At 43.1% G+C, this 23,084-nt stretch overlaps 1 protein-coding gene across 1 annotated transcript; it reads left to right on the forward strand.

The window, feature by feature from the left end:
• Positions 1–3,635: 3,635 nt before the first annotated feature.
• LOC129813174 (pancreatic secretory granule membrane major glycoprotein GP2-like) lies at positions 3,636–23,072 on the forward strand. Its single transcript, XM_055865434.1, has 9 exons — positions 3,636–3,933; positions 4,572–4,714; positions 4,933–5,037; positions 12,047–12,207; positions 12,486–12,621; positions 19,476–19,570; positions 20,726–20,891; positions 21,176–21,290; positions 22,636–23,072. The coding sequence occupies exons 1-9, from the start codon at positions 3,846–3,848 to the stop codon at positions 22,809–22,811; spliced, it is 1,185 nt and encodes a 394-aa protein (XP_055721409.1). The 5' UTR covers positions 3,636–3,845; the 3' UTR covers positions 22,812–23,072.
• The last annotated feature ends 12 nt before the right edge of the window (positions 23,073–23,084 follow it).

Here is a 23,084-nt window from a genome sequence, read left to right on the forward strand (position 1 = left end):
ATGAGGGGCTACAGATGTCCACCATGACGGGCTACAGATGTCCACCATGAGGAGCTACAGATGTCCACCATGAGGAGCTACAGATGTCCACCAAGAGGAGCTACAGATGTCCACCATGAGGAGCTACAGATGTCCACCATGAGGGGCTACAGATGTCCACCATGCTTCCCCAGCAGGGGCTACAGATGTCCACCATGAGGAGCTACAGATGTCCACCATGAGGGGCTACAGATGTCCACCATGACGGGCTACAGATGTCCACCATGCTTCCCCAGCAGGGGCTACAGATGTCCACCATGAGGGGCTACAGATATCCACCATGAGGGGCTACAGATGTCCACCATGAGGGGCTACAGATGTCCACCATGAGGGGCTACAGATGTCCACCATGAGGGGCTACAGATGTCCACCATGAGGAGCTACAGATGTCCACCATGAGGGGCTACAGATGTCCACCATGAGGGGCTACAGATGTCCACCATGCTTCCCCAGCAGGGGCTACAGATGTCCACCATGAGGGGCTACAGATGTCCACCATGAGGGGCTACAGATGTCCACCATGAGGGGCTACAGATGTCCACCATGAGGGGCTACAGATGTCCACCATGAGGGGCTACAGATGTCCACCATGAGGGGCTACAGATGTCCACCATGAGGGGCTACAGATGTCCACCATGAGGAGCTACAGATGTCCACCATGAGGAGCTACAGATGTCCACCATGAGGAGCTACAGATGTCCACCATGAGGAGCTACAGATGTCCACCATGAGGAGCTACAGATGTCCACCATGAGGAGCTACAGATGTCCACCATGAGGGGCTACAGATGTCCACCATGCTTCCCCAGCAGGGGCTACAGATGTCCACCATGAGGAGCTACAAATGTCCACCATGAGGAGCTACAGATGTCCACCATGAGGGGCTACAGATGTCCACCATGAGGGGCTACAGATGTCCACCATGAGGGGCTACAGATGTCTACCATGCTTCCCCATCAGGGGCTACAGATGTCTACCATGATTCCCAAGCAGGGGCTACAGATGTCCACCATGAGGGGCTACAGATGTCCACCATGAGGGGCTACAGATGTCTACCATGCTTCCCCATCAGGGGCTACAGATGTCCACCATGCTTCCCCATCAGGGGCTACAGATGTCCACCATGCTTCCCCATGATGGGCTACAGATGTCCACCATGCTTCCCCATTAGGGGCTACAGATGTCCACCATGCTTCCCCTTCAGGGGCTACAGATGTCCACCATGCTTCCCCATCAGGGGCTACAGATGTCCACCATGCTTCCCCATCAGGGGCTACAGATGTCAACCATGCTTCCCCATCAGGGGCTACAGATGTCAACCATGCTTCCCCATCAGGGGCTACAGATGTCAACCATGCTTCCCCATCAGGGGCTACCACCACAGACGAGGCTGTTGTACCAATAAGCAGGCTCAAAGCTCAGTTCTCAGTGCATCCAGTTCACAGTGCTGATAGTAGACCAAGTCTTTCATTGATAGTAAACATTCCCCTTTTTAGATTCTAGCTATTCCAATTAAAAATAACAAAAATAGAAAAAGCAAGCCTGTAAGTAAAGTACTAGATATCACTTTGTGTCTTTTAAACTATTTAAAGCAAAATTGTATTCGGTCCCGTTAGATCTGTCTGTCTGGTACAGAATAGTTAGTTCACTTGTTGCCACCGACTGGAAAACAGGGAGGTTTTTAAATGGGTTTATATGCTGTGTGTTGCTCTTCCTTCGACACTCGGCTTCCATCTCATTCCGATGGGGAGCTGCTTGTATGATTCCATTTAATCAATTGCACTGAAATATTGTGATGTTTTACCTCTCTGTATTCCCCACTGCTCAAAATACACCTTACAGTAGATCATGTATTATCAATTTGATTTCAGAAAATGCCTACAGAACAAGTATAATGTTCAGTTATTGGATCTGAATCAACTCCACCTGAAAATAAATAAAATAAACCAGGAAAAAAGACTGCTCATGACCTATCCAGATATGGGATAACATGACATCATGACATTCTTCATCAAACGTTGATATTCAGATGAGGGAAAACATTCCAGATGATGTAATCACTGTGTTGATTGGTTGAGATATTCCATCCCTTTTTTAAAGAACAAAAGGCTGTCACAGGAGAGTTGTTTGTTCATCTGTTTTGAACCTGCTACTTTTGTATTATATGACATTCATGTCAAACTCAGTTGTTTAATGGCCTCGTTGAAGGCGTTGTAAAAGTTTGCAGGAAGGAAGCTGTTGTCCTTTACATCATACAGTAAGTGGATTTTGTGAGTTTTAGGGGAAATCTCATCCGTTGAGATCCATTGAAGCTGGTTGTCTGGTGGGATAATGACAGACAATCACAGTCTAACTGTTCAGCTCGTCTTATTTGCAAACCCCCCCCCCAAAACATGTTTCTATGTCCGTAAAATGTAGGCTGAAAAATCAACTCGTAAAAAGTTACATTCCAACTAAAAAAATATGGTACAATCGTCTTAAAATGTTCCTCATGTTCTAGCTTGCTTTCCAGTGCTCCTTGTCTGTTAGAGCCTCGCACGTACGCACGCACGCACGCACGCACGCACGCACGCACGCACACACACACACACACACACAGTTAGAGCATTGGCAGTGTCAGTGAACTGCCCGTGACTCATTGGCAGGCCTTCTTTTCATCTCACTTTGTGTATCCCAAATGGCACCTTATTCCCTATATAGTGGATTACGTATTACTGGAGCCCTATGTGTGTCCTGGTCGAAAGTAGTGCACTATATAGGGAATAAGGTGCCCTTTGGGACGTAGCCATTGACTGGGGTTCCCGCACCAGTAAAGATTTCACAATGGCCTTTAAAAATGTATGTACAAAAGACGGCAGACAAAAGAGCAGTACCACCCATGTACTATTGCCCCTGTTTACATGTTAATGAGTCTACTTGTTGATGTGTGTAGTAAGACGATGTAGTTATGTAGTTGTAAGATGTTTACTAAGAGGGCATCTCCGGCAACGGCCTAGTTGTATGGCTGCAGCCCAAGTGGCACAATTTTTCCTACGTAGTGTGCTACTTTTGACAAATAGTAGTGCACTATATTGGGAAGAGGGTGCCATTTGCGATGCATATTTATGTGTGTACCTCGGACTACTTCCTACAACCTCGGTTTCCCCTATTCATATGTGTAATCTCATTGTTGGTGGGGACATCATTCAGGCTGGGTTTTAAAAAAAGGTCCAATGCAGCTGTTTTTAATCTCAATATCAGATAATGTCTGGGTAACAATTTAGTATCCTACTGTGATTGTTTTTCAATTCAAATTGTCAAAAAGAAACAAAAATGATCTGTTATTGGCAGAGAGGTTTAGAACTCTTTTTCTATTGGTCTATTAAATATTACCACATGGTGATGTCACCATGGAAGGCCAAAACTCCATCCTACCAAAACAGGCTGAAATTTCAGGCAGCCTTTTCAAACAGCTCTTACACTAAAAGGGCATTATCATAATTTTCAAAATGTCACAACGTTATTCCAATCGCATAGTGTGGAAATATATATAAAATACAAGGAAATCTTGTTTTTGACTGCACTGGGCCTTTAAGGTCTGAAGAGAGGGAAGAAAGGGGGGAGGCTGGGCCCCAGTCCTTGTTCATTAGAGCTGTGTTTGGAGGGCTGCACTGAGGGCGGACTACATCTGAACCTGACAGCTACACTGTGGTGAATAGCTCAAAAGATTCAAAAATCTGGGAGAAAGTGCCAAGAAGACAGGAGTCTAAGGTTGCGAGTGTCTGACAGTAGATAAGCCAAAGAGAGAGAGAGAGAGAAACTTTGAAGATGACACCTGGCAGTTTGGTGTTAGGCTGGTTCCTGCTCGCTGTGAGGACAGTCAACTCTGCTGTGTATCTGGACCCTGAGGAAGAGGGTGAGTTCAGTTCACGTCAACACCACTGGGATCCAACTACTTCAGGGTTGCTATAATCCCGTTTTTTTTAAGCAGGGAATACGCTGAGAGAATCCTCCAAGCTGGAATTCTCTTCAACCAAGCTTTTTGATAAACAAATACATTTTGGGGACGTTTTCAGGAATTTTGCAACCATATTCGTGAGCAAATGTCAAGTTGAACATCTGTTTTTGTAACTGTTTGTTGATGTGGGCTTAATGTTTGATGGATCTTTTTCAACAATAAGAACCTGTTCAAATCTAGAGATCACATGTATTACAGAAGCAGCATGTTGTCACAGGGGAAACTGTTTGGAGTTTGTGATGGAAGATGTAGGAGAATGGAATCTATAGATTTAACCTTGCCGTAACAATACTGATATTGTCACATACAGTGTGGCATAGAACATTCTTAATCAACTGCCCTTATAATAACGGTATAGGTGCACATATTGATGTACAATGTAATACATTTAAAACTCCATTTAACAGATTTAATGCCATCTCATTTTACGTTATGATATTTCACATGTGATTTCATGTTCTGTGATTTCATGTTATCTGATTTCATGTTCTGTGATTTCATGTTATCTGATTTCATGTTATCTGATTTCATGTCAGGGTCAGGGGGACAGGATGTATTTGTAGTCCCTCTGACTCCTTCCTCTCGCCAAGAGCTGAATGAAACTGTCCTCTGCACCAATGACCTGATGAAGGTGGTCATTCCCAGTGCCTTCTTCCTCAACAAAGTGCCACCCGTTTATGTAAGTTCTGTTTCACCTAGATTTAATATTTCTTTGTAATACAGTTACCTTACCATTAATCTACTGTTAAATGTGGTATTATAGATTACTGCCTGTGTGCTGTGTCATATTATGCAATATCTTGCTCTAGTAATCTCAGCACCCAAAACCAAATCACCGTTTTAATATTAGGCTGTCACGTGGGTCTACTGCAACTCTCTAGTAATCCCCTCTCTTAGGTCTGGGATTTGCACCTAAATGACCCGGAATGCCGTGGTGTTGAGAGTGGAGATGACTATGTCTTCAGCATCAAGACTAATCTCTCTGACTGTGGGACGATCCTGGTAAGACTGAGTTTTCCCTTTGGGCATGCCCTTTCATTCCAGGGGCATTGCAATTCTGTAATGATTGCTTTGGAAGATTTACATTTACTTGTGTACGCCAACTATGAAGGATTTAAATCCGTAAAGTAAACAAAGTAGTAACCTTTGTCATTCAGAGCTTCCCAGACAAAGTAGAAAGACATTAGTACCAGGGAACATAGAGATAAACTACAGTTGGGATTCCTTTCACCAATCACATAAAATCCCCATCACAGTAAATTACCTAATTTTACGATGCACTTCTGTTTTACTGAGCTCTGGCCTCCTGTCTGGTGTAGTGTTGTAGAACCTCCCTGCACTAGTTTGTGTGAGCTAAATAGGAGTTTGGATAGACGCAATGCTTAAAATGACTAGCATAAATAATATGTCTTGTTTTCCTTTATAAAGTAAATGTACACTCACTGGCCAGTTCATTAGGTACACCCATCTAGTACCGGATCGGATCCCCCTTTGCCTCCAGAACAGACTGAATTTTTCAAGACATGGATTCTACAAGGTTTCGGAAATGTTCCACAGGGATGATGGTCCATGCTGACGTGATGGCATCACGCAGTTGCTGCAGATTGGACTGAGGTACATTGATGCTGCAAACAGCCCTTTCCATCTCATCCCAAAGATACTCTATTGGGTTCGGTCAGCAACAATGTTCAGATATGGTGTGGCGTTCAATCGTTGCTCAATTGGTATCAAGGGACCTAGCGTGTGCCAGGAAACATTCCCCACACCAGTACACCACTGCTACCAGCCTGTTCTGTTGTCACCAGGCAGGATGAGTCCATGGTCTCATGCTGCTTATGCCAAATCCTGACTCTGCCATCAGCATGACGCAACAGGAACTGGGATTCGTCGGACCAGGCAATATTTTTCCACCCCTCTATAGTCCAGTGTTGGAGATCGTGTGCCCACTGGAGCTGCTTCTTCTTGTTTCTGCTGTTTGAGTGGAACCCGGTCTGGCCGCCTGCTGCAATAGCCCTTCCTTTACAAGGACCGACGAGTTGTCCGTTCTGAGATGCCGTTCTGCACACCACTGTTGTACTGCACCGTTATTGGTCTGTTTGTGGCCAGCCTGTTAGCTTGCACAATTCTTGCCATTTTCCTTCGACCTCTCGTCAACGAGCTGCAGCTGACTGGATGTTTTGTGTTTGTCTCACCGTTCTCTGTAAACCATAGACACTGTCGTGCGTGAAAAGCCCAGAAGGCCGGCCGTTTATGAGATACTGGATCCTGCGCGCCTGGCACCAAAGATCATATCACGCTCAAAGTCGCTTAGGTCACTCGTTTTTCCCCCTCTAATGTTCAGTTGAACAATAACTTAATGACTCGATGCCTTTCTGGCTGCTTTATATAGCAAGTCACCTGACTCACTGTCTGTAAGAGCAGACTATTTTTGTAAATGGAGTGGTGTACCTAATAAACAGGCCGGTGAGTTTAGACCTCAGATATCAGCTTCCTGCACTGTAATAATCTTGTAATCTGTAGAACGAGAGAGGGAGAGAAACACAGAGAGAGATAGTAAGAGTGAGACAGAGAAAGGAAAGAGGGAGGGATAAGTAGCCTATATGAAAATAGGGAGTGTTGGTCCTCACAAGAGCTACTAGACTTTATTCAAAGCAGCAAGGATGGGTGGGAGCTTAAAGCTCTAAATTATCAGGGTTGACATAGAAATGAGGAGCGTGTTTTCAGACCTGCTGAATAGCCAGGCAATAAATCTTTTTTTTTTTTTTTGTAAGATTTTATTTTGGTGTTTAGACAATAGACAAGGACAAAAGACAATTTAACAATTCACAGACATGGATCCACTAAACTAGACATGACGTTGGCTGGGATTTAACGCCCAACCTTCAACATAAAGAAAATAAGACGAATAAATTTCAACAAACATTCATGACATCATATTTGCTCAGACCTGTTCCCACAGTATTGACACCTATGTTGTTTGTTCTCATAATAACATACTGTTTTTACTTTTCATCCATATAGTGCTTTAATTTTATGGCACACTGCTTCAAATTGTTCTATTTAGTTTATTTCTGTAGCCCCCATTTTTTCAATAATACTGCAGTTGATTCATCCAATGTCTTAACGATGGAGGATCTGATCATCCCATTTACAGTTAATAAGTATAAGAACTTTTTATTTTCAAAATGATTGCCAAGAAAATGATTGTCCAACCCATTGGGTATCTCACCGCACGTTCGGCTGCCATGTCTTGAAAAATGCAGATAGACGGATTAAAAGGTTTTACAATTTAAAAAACTTCTGATAGCCAACTGTCTACCGCAAACCATAACTTTTGGAATTTATAGCACTCCTAGAAGGCATGAAATATTGAGTCATTGTTTGTTTTACACTTAAGATATGACTGCCGTTGTGCTGTAGAATTTATGGATTTTCTCTTGTATAATGCATTTTGTACATTATTTGATACTGGATTAAGCATACATTTAACTGTAATTTTGTTAAATTATAATACACTCCCTCCATCTTGTGCCAACATCAGTTCTTTTTAGGTCTTGGTTACAATAGTATATTTTTTTCTAAGAGATTTCCAGTAGGATATGTTTTCTGTAAGGTTTTGTACATCTTACCTAACATATAGTAATCAAATCAAGTTTATTTTATATAGCCCTTCGTACATCAGCTAATATCTCGAAGTGCTGTACAGAAACCCAGCCTAAAACCCCAAACAGCAAGCAATGCAGGTGTAGAAGCACGGACTCATGCTTTTTGGACTCATGCTTTTTGGACAAGCATGAGTCCAAAAAGTATCCTTTTTGGACTCAAATAGGATTCCCTCAATAAAATATTTCAGATCGAAATTGTATGGTATAAAATTTGTAAGTTACATGTATTTCAAAATGTCTACATTGGTCACTCCAAATTGCTTTTTAATTCTGTCATGGAAATAATTTTATATTACCCAAGAAGTAATTTGTGGGCCAAACATAGTGAGTGGTAGGCCCAGTGGGGGCTATATTAATACCCTGGTGTTGTTAAGTCTGGACAGTAAGGCCAAGGGTCAATTCATCCTTCTCAATGGCCATGGGACCAGTACTCCTTTTGCCCACAACACGAATCCGAGGACAACCCTCAACACGGACCTGAACACAACCCTGTCACACCTTATCATCCAACCCCTCTTTATAGTTTCTGCCTACGTCAGTAGCCGGCTACTAAACATTTCCACTGTAATAATCGCACATTCTTCAGTCACAGAAAACCACAGGGTTGCTGCCTACAGTACATAGTTAGAGGCTCTGTTTGGGTAAAGTGTCCTCTTGGAACCCAGAACCAAATCTTGGTGGACTGGCCAGCTACTCAATTTGACATTTATGTTAACAGTCTTGTCACACGAGACTAAGGAAAGAGTTTGCTAAAGAAGAATGGCTTTTAATAATGTAATAATATATACCATTTAGCAGATGCTTTTTTCCAAAGTGACTTACAGCATACGTGCATACAGGCATTTGGTGAATGTAGCAGGGTTTGTGATGAGAATGCTATTCATTGACTACAGCTCAGTGTTCAACACCATAGTCCCCTCCAAACTCATCACCCTGCTTGGGACCCTGAGACTGACACCCTCCCTGGGCCGAGCTTCCTGCCATCCACGACCTCTATATCAGGCGGTGTCAGAGGAAGGCCCTAAAAAAATCTGCTACCGTCTGGCAAATGGTACCGGAGCATCGGCTCTTGGATCAACAGGCTCCATGACAGCTTCTACCCCCAAGCCATAAAACTGCTAAATAACCAGATTGTTAGATAGTTTGTGTACCATTATTTGACTATCTGCACTGACCGTACATACACTCACTAGACTATACACTGAGTGTACCAAGCATTAGGAACACTTTCTTACTGAAGAGTTGCACCCTCCCCCCCACCACCACCACCCTTGCCCTCAGAACAGCCTCAATTTGCCAGGGCATGGACTCTACAAGGTTTCGAAAGCGTTCCACAGGGATGTTGGCCCATGTTGACTCCAATGCTTCCCACAGGTGTGTCAAGTTGGCTGGATGTCCTTGGGGTGGTGGACTATTGTTGATACACACAAGAAACTGTTGAGCAGTTCTTGACACAAATCGGTGCGCCTGGCAGCTACTACAATACCCCGTTCAAAGGCGCTTAAATATTGTGTCTTGCCCATTCACCCTCTGCATGGCACACATACACAATCCATGTCTCAATTGTCTCAAGGCTTAAAAATCCTTCTTTAACCTGTCTCCTCCCCTTCATCTACACTGAATGATGTAAATAAGGGATCATGGCTTTCATATTTTGTACACTCAGTGTATATACACATTACACACAAACTTTTACACGCTGCTACTCTGTTTTCTTTATTTTAATCTTATTATTATCTATCCTGATGCCTAGTCACTTTACCCTGTCTTCATGTACATATCTTCCTCAAATACCTTATTATTATCTATCCTGATGCCTAGTCACTTTACCCTGTCTTCATGTACATATCTACCTCAAATACCTTATTATTATCTATCCTGATGTCTTGTCACTTTACCCTGCCTTCGTGTACATATCTACCTCACATACCTTATTATTATCTATCCTGATGCCTAGTTACTTTACCCTGCCTTCATGTACATATCTACCTCAAATACCTTATTATTATCTGTCCTGATGCCTAGTCACTTTACCCTGCCTTCATGTACATATCTTCCTCACATACCTTATTATTATCTATCCTGATGCCTAGTCACTTTACCCTGCCTTCATGTACATATCTACCTCAAATACCTTATTATTATCTATCCTGATGCCTAGTCACTTTACCCTGCCTTCATGTACATATCTACCTCAAATACCTTATTATTATCTATCCTGATGCCTAGTCACTTTACCCTGCCTTCATGTACATATCTACCTCAAATACCTTATTATTATCTATCCTGATGCCTAGTCACTTTACCCTGCCTTCATGTACATATCTACCTCAAATACCTTATTATTATCTATCCTGATGCCTAGTCACTTTACCCTTCCTTCATGTACATATCTACCTCAAATACCTTATTATTATCTATCCTGATGCCTAGTCACTTTACCCTGCCTTCGTGTACATATCTACCTCAAATACCTTATTATTATCTATCCTGATGTCTAGTCACTTTACCCTGCCTTCATGTACATATCTACCTCAAATACCTTATTATTATCTATCCTGATGCCTAGTCACTTTACCCTGCCTTCATGTACATATCTACCTCAAATACCTCATGCTTCTCCACATTGACCTGGTACTGATAATCTCTGTATATAGCTCCACATTGATCTGGTAGTCTCTGTATATAGCTCCACATTGATCTGGTACTGGTACCCTCTGTATATAGCTCCACATTGATCTGGTAGTCTCTGTAAATAGCTCAACATTGATCTGGTACCCTCTGTATATAGCTCCACATTGATCTGGTACTGGTACTCCCTGTATATGGCTCCACATTGATCTGGTACTCTCTGTATATAGCTCCACATTGATCTGGTACTGGTACTTCCTGTATATAGCTCCACATTGATCTGGTACTCTCTGTATATAACTCCACATTGATCTGGTACTGGTACTCCCTGTATATAACTCCACATTGTTCTGGTACTGGTACTCTCTGTATATAGCTCCACATTGATATGGTACTGGTACTCTCTGTATATACCTCCACATTGATCTGGTACTCTCTGTATATAGTTCCACATTGATCTGGTACTGGTACTCCCTGTATATAGCTCCACATTGATCTGGTACTGGTACTCTCTGTATATACCTCCACATTGATCTGGTACTCTCTGTATATAGTTCCACATTGATCTGGTACTGGTACTCCCTGTATATAGCTCCACATTGATCTGGTACTGGTACTCCCTGTATATACCTCCACATTGATCTGGTACTCTCTGTATATAGTTCCACATTGATCTGGTACTGGTACTCCCTGTATATAGCTCCACATTGATCTGGTACTGGTACTCCCTGTATATAGCTCCACATTGATCTGGTACTGGTACTCTCTGTATATACCTCCACATTGATCTGGTACTCTCTGTATATAGTTCCACATTGATCTGGTACTGGTACTCCCTGTATATAGCTCCACATTGATCTGGTACTGGTACTCCCTGTATATAGCTCCACAGTGATCTGGTACTGGTACTCTCTGTATATAGCTCCACGTTGATCTGGTACTGGTACTTCCTGTATATAGCTCCACATTGATCTGGTACTGGTACTCTCTGTATATAGCTCCACATTGATCTGGTACTGGTACTTCCTGTATATAGCTACACATTGATCTGGTACTGGTACTTCCTGTATATCGCTCCATTCTTGTGTGTTGTATTTTATTACTATTTGTAGCCCTTTCCTGAAGTCAAATTACCTCGTGGACTCATGGGTGGAATGTATATTTTTCATAAATAGTAAACATTATTTGAAAAAAGAAACAACCGGGTTTTCTGTGGTTTATGTCAAACTGTTTTGTTATATTTCAGTCTTCTGTGATGTACATAAAGTGTAATATTGGGGATGCAAACTAAAAATGTAATATATTTCAACTCTATATCTGACATGGTAAAGGTGCCTTCTTTTTTAAAGCCCATAACCATGTGTGTGAGGTGTATACTCTTGTTTCAAAGTAGATTTGTTAAAAACTACCAAGAAACACTCCTTGTGACCCTGATTTAGCCCACTGCAGTAAAAGGTTAAACTGTGTGTCTTTGGGAAGGTCTTGTAAGCAAGCATTGATGGTAAAGTCTACACCAGTTGTATTCAAATTGTATTTTATTTGTGTTGCGTGCGTCATGGTTATAAATCTCCAGTTACTTCCTAAGTGACTCATTTAGCTGTGGAATAATGTACCAAGCCAGCCAGTACATCACGTTTGTCTGACTGATAGACTTATAGGTCTGCCCTCATAACCTTCGTTTCCTTGACACTGTTGTTTCTCTGACGTCCTTCTAGGCATCAGATGATACACATATTATGTTCATAAACACCATACGCAACAACGATTTGGATGTCGTCACAAGGAACTACATCAACATCACGTTCGTCTGCCGTTACCCAATAAACTACATGGTACAGCAGCCCAATGGGGAAAACATGATCAGAGTGGATGTCAAGTAAGATATCTAAGCTAAGGTTGAGAAGAAAAAAAATCACATTTGGTCATGGATTTACATTACGAGTTCACTAACACATGATTTAAACTTTAATTTACGATTGTTCACACAGTCTTAATTGACCAAAGCATCTTATCTAAAAGGAGGACGTTTTATGTTCTATATGGTGCTTACAGTTTGTAGAAAACATTGATCCAATAACCTTTAAGATCTCTGGAAATTAGGATTCGCACCCTTAAAACTGCACTGCACCTATACATCTATACTATTCTCTCCAGGACCATCACTCTGAACACAGAAGATGGGAACTTCTCTGTGTCCATGCTGCTTTATAAAGACGAAGACTTTGAGGACAAGTGGACCACTGTGCCCTCCCTGACCCTGGACGACAACATCTACGTTAAAGTGTTGATGGTAAAGATCACCATGTGATTTCTTTCTGTTTGATTCAGTGTCATGTACTGTCTCTGTTATCTGTTGTATATTTCAACCACACTCGGCACCATCACACGGCCTTCTTAGGCATGGTGTTGTTGAAATATGAAATCAGAGCTGATCATGTAAAGATAACTAGTCTAACTAAATATCTGCTGGTTACTGGAAGTACCAAAAAATGCGGTACAGAATTTGAACGATTCATAAGAGACCCTATAATCTGTAGAAGCTTACTGTGTCTGAGCCATTTGTGCTTCTTGTTGGATAAAGATAAGCACCTTTAGTGAATGTTGAGCTGAATGACCAGTCTTTGGCCCTGACCATAGACAGAGTTTGCGTTCCAAATGGCATCCTATTCCCTATATAGTGCATGACTTTTGACCAGGGCACATCGGGCACTACATAGGGAATAGGGTACCATTTGGGATATAACCCCAGTCATTGGCCCTGACCATACACATACAGTACTTGTCAAGTAGGGCATCGCCGGCAGGTAGCTTAGTGGTTACGAGACTTTGGGCCAGTAACCGAAAGGTCGCTGGTTTGAATCCCTGAGCAGCCTAGGTGAAAATCTGGTTTTGCCATTGAGCAAGGAACTTAACCATAATTGCTCCTGTAAGTCACTCTGGATAAGAGCGTCTACTAAATTACTCAAATGTAAAATGAAAATTATATTGGACACTAGACGTTGTGGGCAGCTAATCAACTACTCAGTCTGTGACAGACTGGACAGTAATGTGAGTGCTGCTGCTCTTGATCCTCTCTACTCTCTGTTGTTATCACTGTTCTGATCCCCTGCCTCTCTGTTGTTATCACTGTTCTGATCCCCTGCCTCTCTGTTGTTATCACTGCTCTGATCCCCTGCCTCTCTGTTGTTATCACTGTTCTGATCCCCTGCCTCTCTGTTGTTATCACTGCTCTGATCCCCTGCCTCTCTGTTGTTATCACTGTTCTGATCCCCTGCCTCTCTGTTGTTATCACTGCTCTGATCCCCTGCCTCTCTGTTGTTATCACTGCTCTGATCCCCTGCCTCTCTGTTGTTATCACTGCTCTGATCCCCTGCCTCTCTGTTGTTATCACTGCTCTGATCCCCTGCCTCTCTGTTGTTATCACAGGTTGTTATCACTGTTCTGATCCCCTGCCTCTCTGTTGTTATCACTGTTCTGATCCCCTGCCTCTCTGTTGTTATCACTGTTCTGATCCCCTGCCTCTCTGCTGTTATCACTGTTCTGATCCCCTGCCTCTCTGTTGTTATCACTGTTCTGATCCCCTGCCTCTCTGTTGTTATCACTGTTCTGATCCCCTGCCTCACTGTTGTTATCACAGTCTGTTATCACTGCTCTGATCCCCTGCCCCTCTGTTGTTATCACAGGTTGTTATCACTGTTCTGATCCCCTGCCTCTCTGTTGTTATCACTGTTCTGATCGCCTGCCTCTCTGTTGTTATCACAGGCTGTTATCACTGCTCTGATCCCCTGCCTCTCTGTTGTTATCACTGCTCTGATCCCCTGCCTCTCTGTTGTTATCACAGGCTGTTATCACTGCTCTGATCCCCTGCCTCTCTGTTGTTATCACAGGTTGTTATCACTGTTCTGATCCCCTGCCTCTCTGTTGTTATCACAGGTTGTTATCACTGTTCTGATCCCCTGCCTCTCTGTTGTTATCACTGCTCTGATCCCCTGCCTCTCTGTTGTTATCACTGTTCTGATCCCCTGCCTCTCTGTTGTTATCACTGCTCTGATCCCCTGCCTCACTGTTGTTATCACTGCTCTGATCCCCTGCCTCACTGTTGTTATCACTGTTCTGATCCCCTGCCTCTCAGTTGTTATCACTGCTCTGACCCCCTGCCTCTCTGCTGTTATCACAGTCTGCTATCACTGCTCTGACCCCCTGCCTCTATCACTGCTCTGACCCCCTGCCTCTATCACTGCTCTGACCCCGTGCACTCTGTTGTTATCACATGCTGCTATCACTGCTCTGACCCCCTGCCTCTATCACTGCTCTGACCCCCTGGCTCTCTGATGTTATCACAGTCTGCTATCACTGCTCTGACCCCGTGCTCTCTGTTGTTATCACAGTCTGCTATCACTGCTCTGACCCACTACCTCTCTGCTGTTATCACAGTCTGCTATCACTGCTCTGACCCCCTGCCTCTATCACTGCTCTGACCCCCTGCCTCTATCACTGCTCTGACCCCCTGCCTCTATCACTGCTCTGACCCCCTGCCTCTATCACTGCTCTGACCCCCTGCCTCTATCACTGCTCTGACCCCCTGCCTCTATCACTGCTCTGACCCCCTGCCTCTATCACTGCTCTGACCCCCTGCCTCTATCACTGCTCTGACCCCTTGCCTCTATCACTGCTCTGACCCCTTGCCTCTATCACTGCTCTGACCCCTTGCCTCTATCACTGCTCTGACCCCTTGCCTCTATCACTGCTCTGACCCCTTGCCTCTATCACTGCTCTGACCCCTTGCCTCTATCACTGCTCTGACCCCTTGCCTCTATCACTGCTCTGACCCCTTGCCTCTATCACTGCTCTGACCCCTTGCCTCTATCACTGCTCTGACCCCTTGCCTCTATCACTGCTCTGACCCCTTGCCTCTATCACTGCTCTGACCCCTTGCCTCTATCACTGCTCTGACCCCTTGCCTCTATCACTGCTCTGACCCCTTGCCTCTATCACTGCTCTGACCCCTTGCCTCTATCACTGCTCTGACCCCTTGCCTCTATCACTGCTCTGACCCCTTGCCTCTATCACTGCTCTGACCCCTTGCCTCTATCACTGCTCTGACCCCCTGCCTCTATCACTGCTCTGACCCCTTGCCTCTATCACTGCTCTGACCCCTTGCCTCTATCACTGCTCTGACCCCTTGCCTCTATCACTGCTCTGACCCCCTGCCTCTATCACTGCTCTGACCCCTTGCCTCTATCACTGCTCTGACCCCCTGCCTCTATCACTGCTCTGACCCCCTGCCTCTATCACTGCTCTGACCCCCTGCCTCTATCACTGCTCTGCATACTAACTACAACTTGGACTCTAGTTCTCACGCTCTCTATTTCTCCCCACAGTATCTCTATCCTCACTCAATTCAATGCAAAGGGCTTTATTGGCATGGGAAACATGTTTATATTGCCAAAAGAAATGAAATAGATAATAAACAAAGATGAAATGATCAGAAATGAACAGTAAACCTTACACTCACAAAAGTTTCAAAAGAATAGAGACATTTCAAATGCTATGGCCATGTACAGTGTTTTAACCATGTGCAAATAGTTGAAGTATAAAAGGGGGCAGACATTTTGATCAAGAGAGACCTTAAGAAAATATGTACATTTTTTCTAACACTAAGCATACAAATATTTATTTTACACTTATAAGTGTAACGGATGTGAAATGGCTAGCTAGTTAGCGGGTACGCGCTAATAGCGTTTCAATCAGTTACGTCACTTGCTCTGAAACCTAGAAGTAGTGGTTCCCCTTGCTCTGCAAGCTTTTGTGGAGCGATGGGTAACGACGCTTCGTGGGTGACTGTTGTTGATGTGTGCAGAGGGTCCCTGGTTCGCGCCCGGGTCGGGGCGAGGGGACGCCATAAAGTTAAACTGTTACATAAGGAAGGTGAAATCTTACACTTAGTCATTTTATAATTTGATTATGCTGTATTTAGAAAGCATATCAGTAATTTCCAATTTATTCATAGTTTTGTTGAATAAGAAATACATCACGTTTTCATATTTGTACTGTGTACTTGAGCTTGTGTCCTCAAAGTGACTACACCTCAGTAATGTCTTAACTATTTTTACCAGAAAGGTGAGATTTGAACCTTTCTTTGAGTATGCCGCGTTACTAGTTATTGTTTATGGCCCTCATGATAATGAATTCCTTTTGGGGATTACGTAGATGACATTTAACTGGTATCCACCCATCTACACTGGATCTACACAAGTGACATTAATAAGGGATCATAGCTTTCATCTGGATTCACCTGGTCAGTCTATGTCTTGGAAAGAGTAGGTTGTTCTTAATAAACCAATTACTGTAGTAGGCACATTTGGGCAGTCTTGACACAACATTTTGAACAGATATACAATGGTTCATTGGATCTTGACAAAAACGTTGCACATACACTGCTGCCATCTAGTGCCTGGGCTGGAATAATAAAATGTGGCCTTACTCTTGCATTTCAAAGATGATGGTACAAAAAATACAAAAAAATATGGATGTTTTTTTCTTTGTATTATCTTTTACCAGATCTAATGTGTTATATTCTCCTACATTAATTTCACATTGCCACAAACTTTAAAGTGTTTCCTTTCAAATGGTATCAAGAATGTGCATATCCTTGCTTCAGGTCCTGAGCTAAAGGCAGTTAGTTTTGAGTATGTCATTTAGGCAAAAATTGAAAAAAAGGGTTGGATCCTTTTGAATACTCATTGTAGTTTGTATTTACAATGGTGTTTGTACTTCACTGGTTGCCCTTTTCATGTAGCAACAGCTCACACATCTTGCTGCTGTGATGGCATGTGTAACGGATGTGAAATGGCTAGCTAGTTAGCGGTGGTGCGCGCTAATAGCGTTTCAATCGGTTACGTCACTCGCTTTGAGACCTTGAAGTAGTGGTTCCCCTTGCTCTGCAAGGGCCGCGGCCTTTGCGGAGCGATGGGTAACGACGCTTCGTGGGTGTCAGTTGTTGATGTGTGCAGAGGGTCCCTGGTTCGCGCCCGGGTCGGGGCGAGGGGACGGTCTAAAGTTATACTGTTACACATGCTATGGTATTTATATACAGTCGTGGCCAAAAGTTTTGAGAATGACACAAATATTAATTTTCACAAAGTCTGCTGCCTCAGTTTGTATGATGGCAATTTGTATATACTCTAGAATGTTATGAAGAGTGATCATATTAATTGCAATTAATTTCAAAGTTCCTCTTTGCCATGCAAATGAACTGAATCCCCCAAAAACATTTCCACTGCATTTCAGACCTGCCACAAAAGGACCAGCTGACATCATGTCAGTGATTCTCTCGTTAACACAGGTGTGAGTGTTGACGAGGACAAGGCTGGAGATCACTCTGTCATGCTGACTGAGTTCGAATAACAGACTGCAAGCTTCAAAAGAAGGGTGGTGCTTGGAATCATTGTTATTCCTCTGTCAACCATGGTTAAATGCAAGGAAACACCTGCCATCATCATTACTTTGCACAAAAAGAGCTTCACAGGCAAGGATATTGCTGCCAGTAAGATTGCACCTAAATTAACCATTTATCGGATCATCAAGAACTTCAAGGAGAGCTGTTCAATTGTTGTGAGGAAGGCTTCAGGGCGCCCAAGAAAGTCCAGCAAGCGCCAGGACCATCTTCTAAAGTTGATTCAGCTGCGGGATCGGGGCACCACTAGTACAGAGCTTGCTAAGGAATCGCAGCAGGCAGGTCTGAGTGCATCTGCACGCACAGTGAGGCGAAGCCTTTTGGAGGATGCCCTGGTGTCAAGAAGGGCAGCAAGGAAGCCACTTCTCTCCAGGAAAAACGTCAGGGACAGACAAATATTCTGCAAAAGGTACAGGGATTGGACTGCTGAGGACTGGGGTAAAGTCATTTTCTCTGATGAATCCACTTTCCGATTGTTTGGGGCATCCGGAAAAAAGCTTGTCTGGAGAAGACAAGGTGAGCGCTACCATCAGTCCTGTGTCATGCCAACAGTAAAGCATCCTGAGACCATTCATGTGTGGGGTTGCTTCTCAGCCAAGGGAGTGGGCTCACTCACAATTTTGCCTGAGAACACAGCCATGAATAAAGAATGGTAGCAACACATCCTCCGAGAGCAACTTCTCCCAACCATCCAGGAACAGTTTGGTGATGAACAATGCCTTTTCCAGCTGCCATCAGTCAGGATGTGGCCCAGAAGTTAATTGACCGCATGCCAGGGCGGATTGCAGAGGTCTTGAAAAAGAAGGGTCAACACTGCAAATATTGACTCTTTGCATCAACTTCATGTAATTGTCAATAAATGCCTTTGACACTTGTAAAATGCTTGTAATTATACTTTAGTATTCCATAGTAACATCTGACAAAAATATCTCAAGACACTGAAGCAGCAAACTTTGTGGAAATTAATATTTCTGTCATTCTCAAACTTTTGGCCACAACTGTACATTTTATTTTTCAAATTCTTTGTGGGTCTGTGTAATCTGAGGGAAATATGTCTCTCTAATATGGTCGTACATTTGGCTAGGAGTGGGCACATAGGCAGACCTGGCTCTCAAGGGAAGACAGGCTACGTCGGTCTCTCTCAATAAGGCTATGCTCACTGAGTCTGTACATAGTAAAATCTTTCCTTAATTTTGGGTCAGTCACAGTGGTCAGGTATTTTGCCACTGTGTACTCTCTGTTAAGGGCCAAATAACATTCTAGTTTGCTCTGTTTTTTGGTTAGTTCTTTCCAATGTGTCAAGTAATTATCTTTAAGTTTTCTCATGATTTGGTTGAGTCTAATTGTGTTGCTGTTCTAGGGCTCCGTGGGGTCTGTTTGTGTTTGTAAACAGAGCCCTAGGACCAGCTTGCTGATGGGAATCTTCTCCAGGTTCATCTCTCTGTAGGTGATGGCTTTGTTATGGAAGGTTTGGGAATCACTTCTTTTTAGGTGGTTGTAGAATTTAACGGTTCTTTTCTGTATTTTGATAATTAGCGGGTTTTGTCCTAATTCTGCTCTGCATGCATTTTTGGTGTTTTACTCTCCATCTGTTGACCTGGTCAAAATATTTAATGACTGCAGGCCTGAGTCACCTCTTTGTGTGTGTGTAACTGACTGCAGTCCTGGTTTGTCTCGCTCTCACTTAGATACCGGCTCATCTTTTGCTGCGTGTGGAGAGATGCTGGGCTACCCCAACCAACGACCCGTACAGCAACATCCAGTACACCTTCATCAAGGACAGGTCTGTTCAAAGGGAAGTTAAACATTATATCACTGTGTATAATAAGCTCCTCTCACCACATCTTGCTTTATATTTCATTCTGTTTGATAGAATTCATAAATATGTTATGGAGGCTTATCTAAATGTATATTTTTGTAGTGTCACATTTGTAGTGTCACACAGTCCTCTGGGAATGGTGTTGTTGAAATATGAAATAAGAGCTGCTGAATAGCTTAGACAAGAGACCTGGGTGTGACAACTTCAGACCCCTGTCACATGACCCTGTCTGAGGCCATATAGATTTCAGACCCGTCACATGGACCAGGCCCTGTCTGATGCCGCGTTCATGTCATGTCGGAAACCCCAAAATTTCCGACTTGCTTACTTGTGGTAGAAAGATGATATCAGAGTTTCCCACTTGGGAAGTATCAGACTCAACCAATAGGAAGTTCTACGCAAATAACTTACGTTCATTTTAAATCTGAGTTCCCGAGTTTTCGACATGACGTGAACACTGCATCAGCCATATGCATTTCAGCTCAACAACTGTGCATGTCATTGACAACCAGGAGGTATGTTGTACTGTTAGCAACAGCACAGCAATGACTTGCACAAGGACTTTTGTTCACTACGTCTGAGGAGAAAACACTTCGGAGGATCTGTCTTGTCATTCCAAGAATACTAATGTTAATGTGTTTGCATTCCCATTATGAAAGATGGATATGTCACAATAGCAAAGTTCTCTGCTCTTACATTGGCATGTGTTCAATCAAAACCAGCGACTGTAGATTCTACACCAGTTTTTTTGTACCAGATGTTGGAATAGTTTCCTAGGAATTATAGGGAAATCCATTAAAATGTTGAGTTTTATTAACCAACACATTCTAAAATGTATGATATCTTATTCAACGGTTGCACATGCTGCCTCTGATACTGATACGATCCATTGCCTGCTCTCTCTCTGTCTCTCTCGCTTTCTCTGGCTCCCTCTCTCTTTTTCTCTGGCTCCCTCTCTCTTTTTCTCTGGCTCCCTCTCTCTTTTTCTCTGGCTCCCTCTCTCTTTTTCTCTGGCTCCCTCTCTCTTTTTCTCTGGCTCTCTCTCTCTTTTTCTCTGGCTCTCTCTCTCTTTTTCTCTGGCTCTCTCTCTTTCTCTGGCTCTCTCTCGGTCTGTCTCAGCTGCCCCGTTTTGTCAAACGAACCGTTGACAGTGCTGAAGAATGGACAGGGGCCAGAGGCTATGTTCAGGATACAAATGTTCAAGTTTGTGGGCAGCTCTTACAAGGATGTGTTTCTCCACTGCAATGTTCAGATCTGTCACAACACACTTGGGGTCTGTCAGCCTGTGAGTGATCCCTCCCCCTTTCTTCATAAAGATGATGCTCACTGGCTCGTTCAAACCCTAGTTTATAGCAAGGGCCTACTGCTGTCATAAAATAGACAACAAAACACACTTCTTTTTTATGTCTATTATTGCAATGAACTTTCATTTTGGAAAATGTAAAACAAAAAGTAAATATGGTAATTAGACTGGGTAATAATACTGTAATTAAACTATATATATTTGCTTGCTGTACCTTAATATGTCTCCCTAATTCATATTGTTGATTACTACCCTTCATTTAACAGAACTGTTCTGGTGAGGATAACAATGGGCGGATGAGAAGAGATGTCACTACGGCCCATACAGTATCTTATGGACCAATCAGGCGACATCTGCCTGAGAGTGACCAACCCAGCCTGAGTAAGTCTCCCAATAAAGGCTCTTTATTTACCATAACCAATATACTGTACTGGGTCATGTTCAGTCGAGATAAAAATGTTGTATTAGAGTGAAACAGTGAGGTACACTACCGTTCAAAAGTTTAGGAGGACAATTACATTATACATTAGAGTGTCTAGTTTGAGAAGCAGACGCCTCACAAGTCCTCAACTGGCTGTGTCATTAAAGAGTACCCGCAAAACACCAGTCTCAACATCAACAGTGAAGAGGCGAGTCCGGTATGCTGGCCTTCTAGGCAGAGTTGTAAAGAAAAAGCCAAATCTCAGACTGGCCAATAAAAATAAAAGATTAAGATGGGCAAAAGAAGCCAGACACTACAGAGGAACTCTACCTAGAAGGCCAGCATCCCGGAGTCACTTCTTCACTGTTGACGTTGAGACTGGTGTTTTGCGGGTACTCTTTAATGACACAGCCAGTTGAGGACTTGTGAGGCGTCTGTTTCTCAAACTACACACCAATGTACTTGTCCTCTTGCTCAGTTGTGCACCGGGACCTCCCACTCCTCTTTTGGTTAAAGACAGTTTGTGCTGTTCTGTGAAGGGAGTAGTACAAAGCATTGTAGAGGATCTTCAGTTTCTTGGCAATTTCTCGCATGGAATAGCCTTCATTTCTCAGAACAAGAATAGACTGACGAGTTTCAGAAGAAAGGTCTTTGTTCCTGCCCATTTTGAGCCTGTAATCGAACCCACAAATGCTGATGCTCTAAATACTCAACTAGTCTAAAGAAGGCCAGTTTTATTGCTTCTTTAAATCAGCACAACAGTTTTCAGCTGTGCTAACATAATTGAAAAAGGGTTTTCTAATGATCAATTAGCCTTTTAAAATGATAAACATGGATTAGCTAACACAGCGTGCCATTGGAACACAGGAGTGATGGTTTCTGATAATGGGCATCTACGCCTATGCAGATATTCCATAAAAAATCTGCCATTTACAGCTACAATAGTAATTTGCAACGTTAACAATGTCTACACTGTATTTCTGATTAATTTGATGTTATTTTAATGGACAAAAATGTTTTGCTTTTCTTTCAAAAACAAGGACATTTCTAAGTGACCCCAAACTTTTGAACGGTAGTGTACGTTGCAGATAGAAATTCCATGATAGAGTCAACGTGATTCCTTATTCTACACTTCAGAGAGGCTTGTTTGTCCTTCATAACATATTTCTATCTGAACGTTCCAAAATGTTGTGTCCTGCTGAACACACCCCAGCTCATTTATGTTTTCCGTTTTAAAATGTTTTGCTAAGCGGTGCCCTACTGAATACGTCCCTGCATGTGGTTGACTGATCTCTTGCCCTGCAGACTCTGGAGGTGTCCCCTCGGTGGAGATCTTTGTCCTGGGAGGCCTACTTGTGGTCCTGCTGCTGTTCACTGGAGTGTTTGGGAGGCTGTGGCTGCGAACCAGACGTTCCTACCCAACACAGGAGGCTCAGCTCACCTTGTCCAACATACACCACAACTCAGAGGTGGCCCACTGATCTAACCCAGCAGTTCAAGCAATGAAAACTGATATGAACTGGTGCACGCAGACACACAAATTAAAGCATGCACAGGCATGCATGCACACATAAACACACATTACATTTCTGCATAAGGAAAGAGGAAAGTATGAATTGACTGTAGTTTGGGGTGTAAATAAAATCTCACTGTAGAAATTAGAGGGATTTTGAAGATGTAAATGAGAACATGTCTCTGCAAGGAGTGTTCTGTGTTTTTTTGTAGAGAAAAATAAAGGTATTTCAAAGAGCTGT

Source organism: Salvelinus fontinalis, chromosome 16 (genome assembly GCF_029448725.1).
Source record: "Salvelinus fontinalis isolate EN_2023a chromosome 16, ASM2944872v1, whole genome shotgun sequence".
NCBI lineage: Eukaryota > Metazoa > Chordata > Actinopteri > Salmoniformes > Salmonidae > Salvelinus > Salvelinus fontinalis.

Bases quoted from the DNA above. Each gene is read 5' to 3' on its own strand.
- LOC129813174 (XM_055865434.1), top strand. From the start codon at position 3,846: ATGACACCTGGCAGTTTGGTGTTAGGCTGGTTCCTGCTCGCTGTGAGG. The intron at 20,892-21,175 runs GTGAGTGATCCC...TTCATTTAACAG, and splicing joins CACTTGGGGTCTGTCAGCCT to AACTGTTCTGGTGAGGATAA. The intron at 21,291-22,635 runs GTAAGTCTCCCA...CTTGCCCTGCAG, and splicing joins GAGTGACCAACCCAGCCTGA to ACTCTGGAGGTGTCCCCTCG.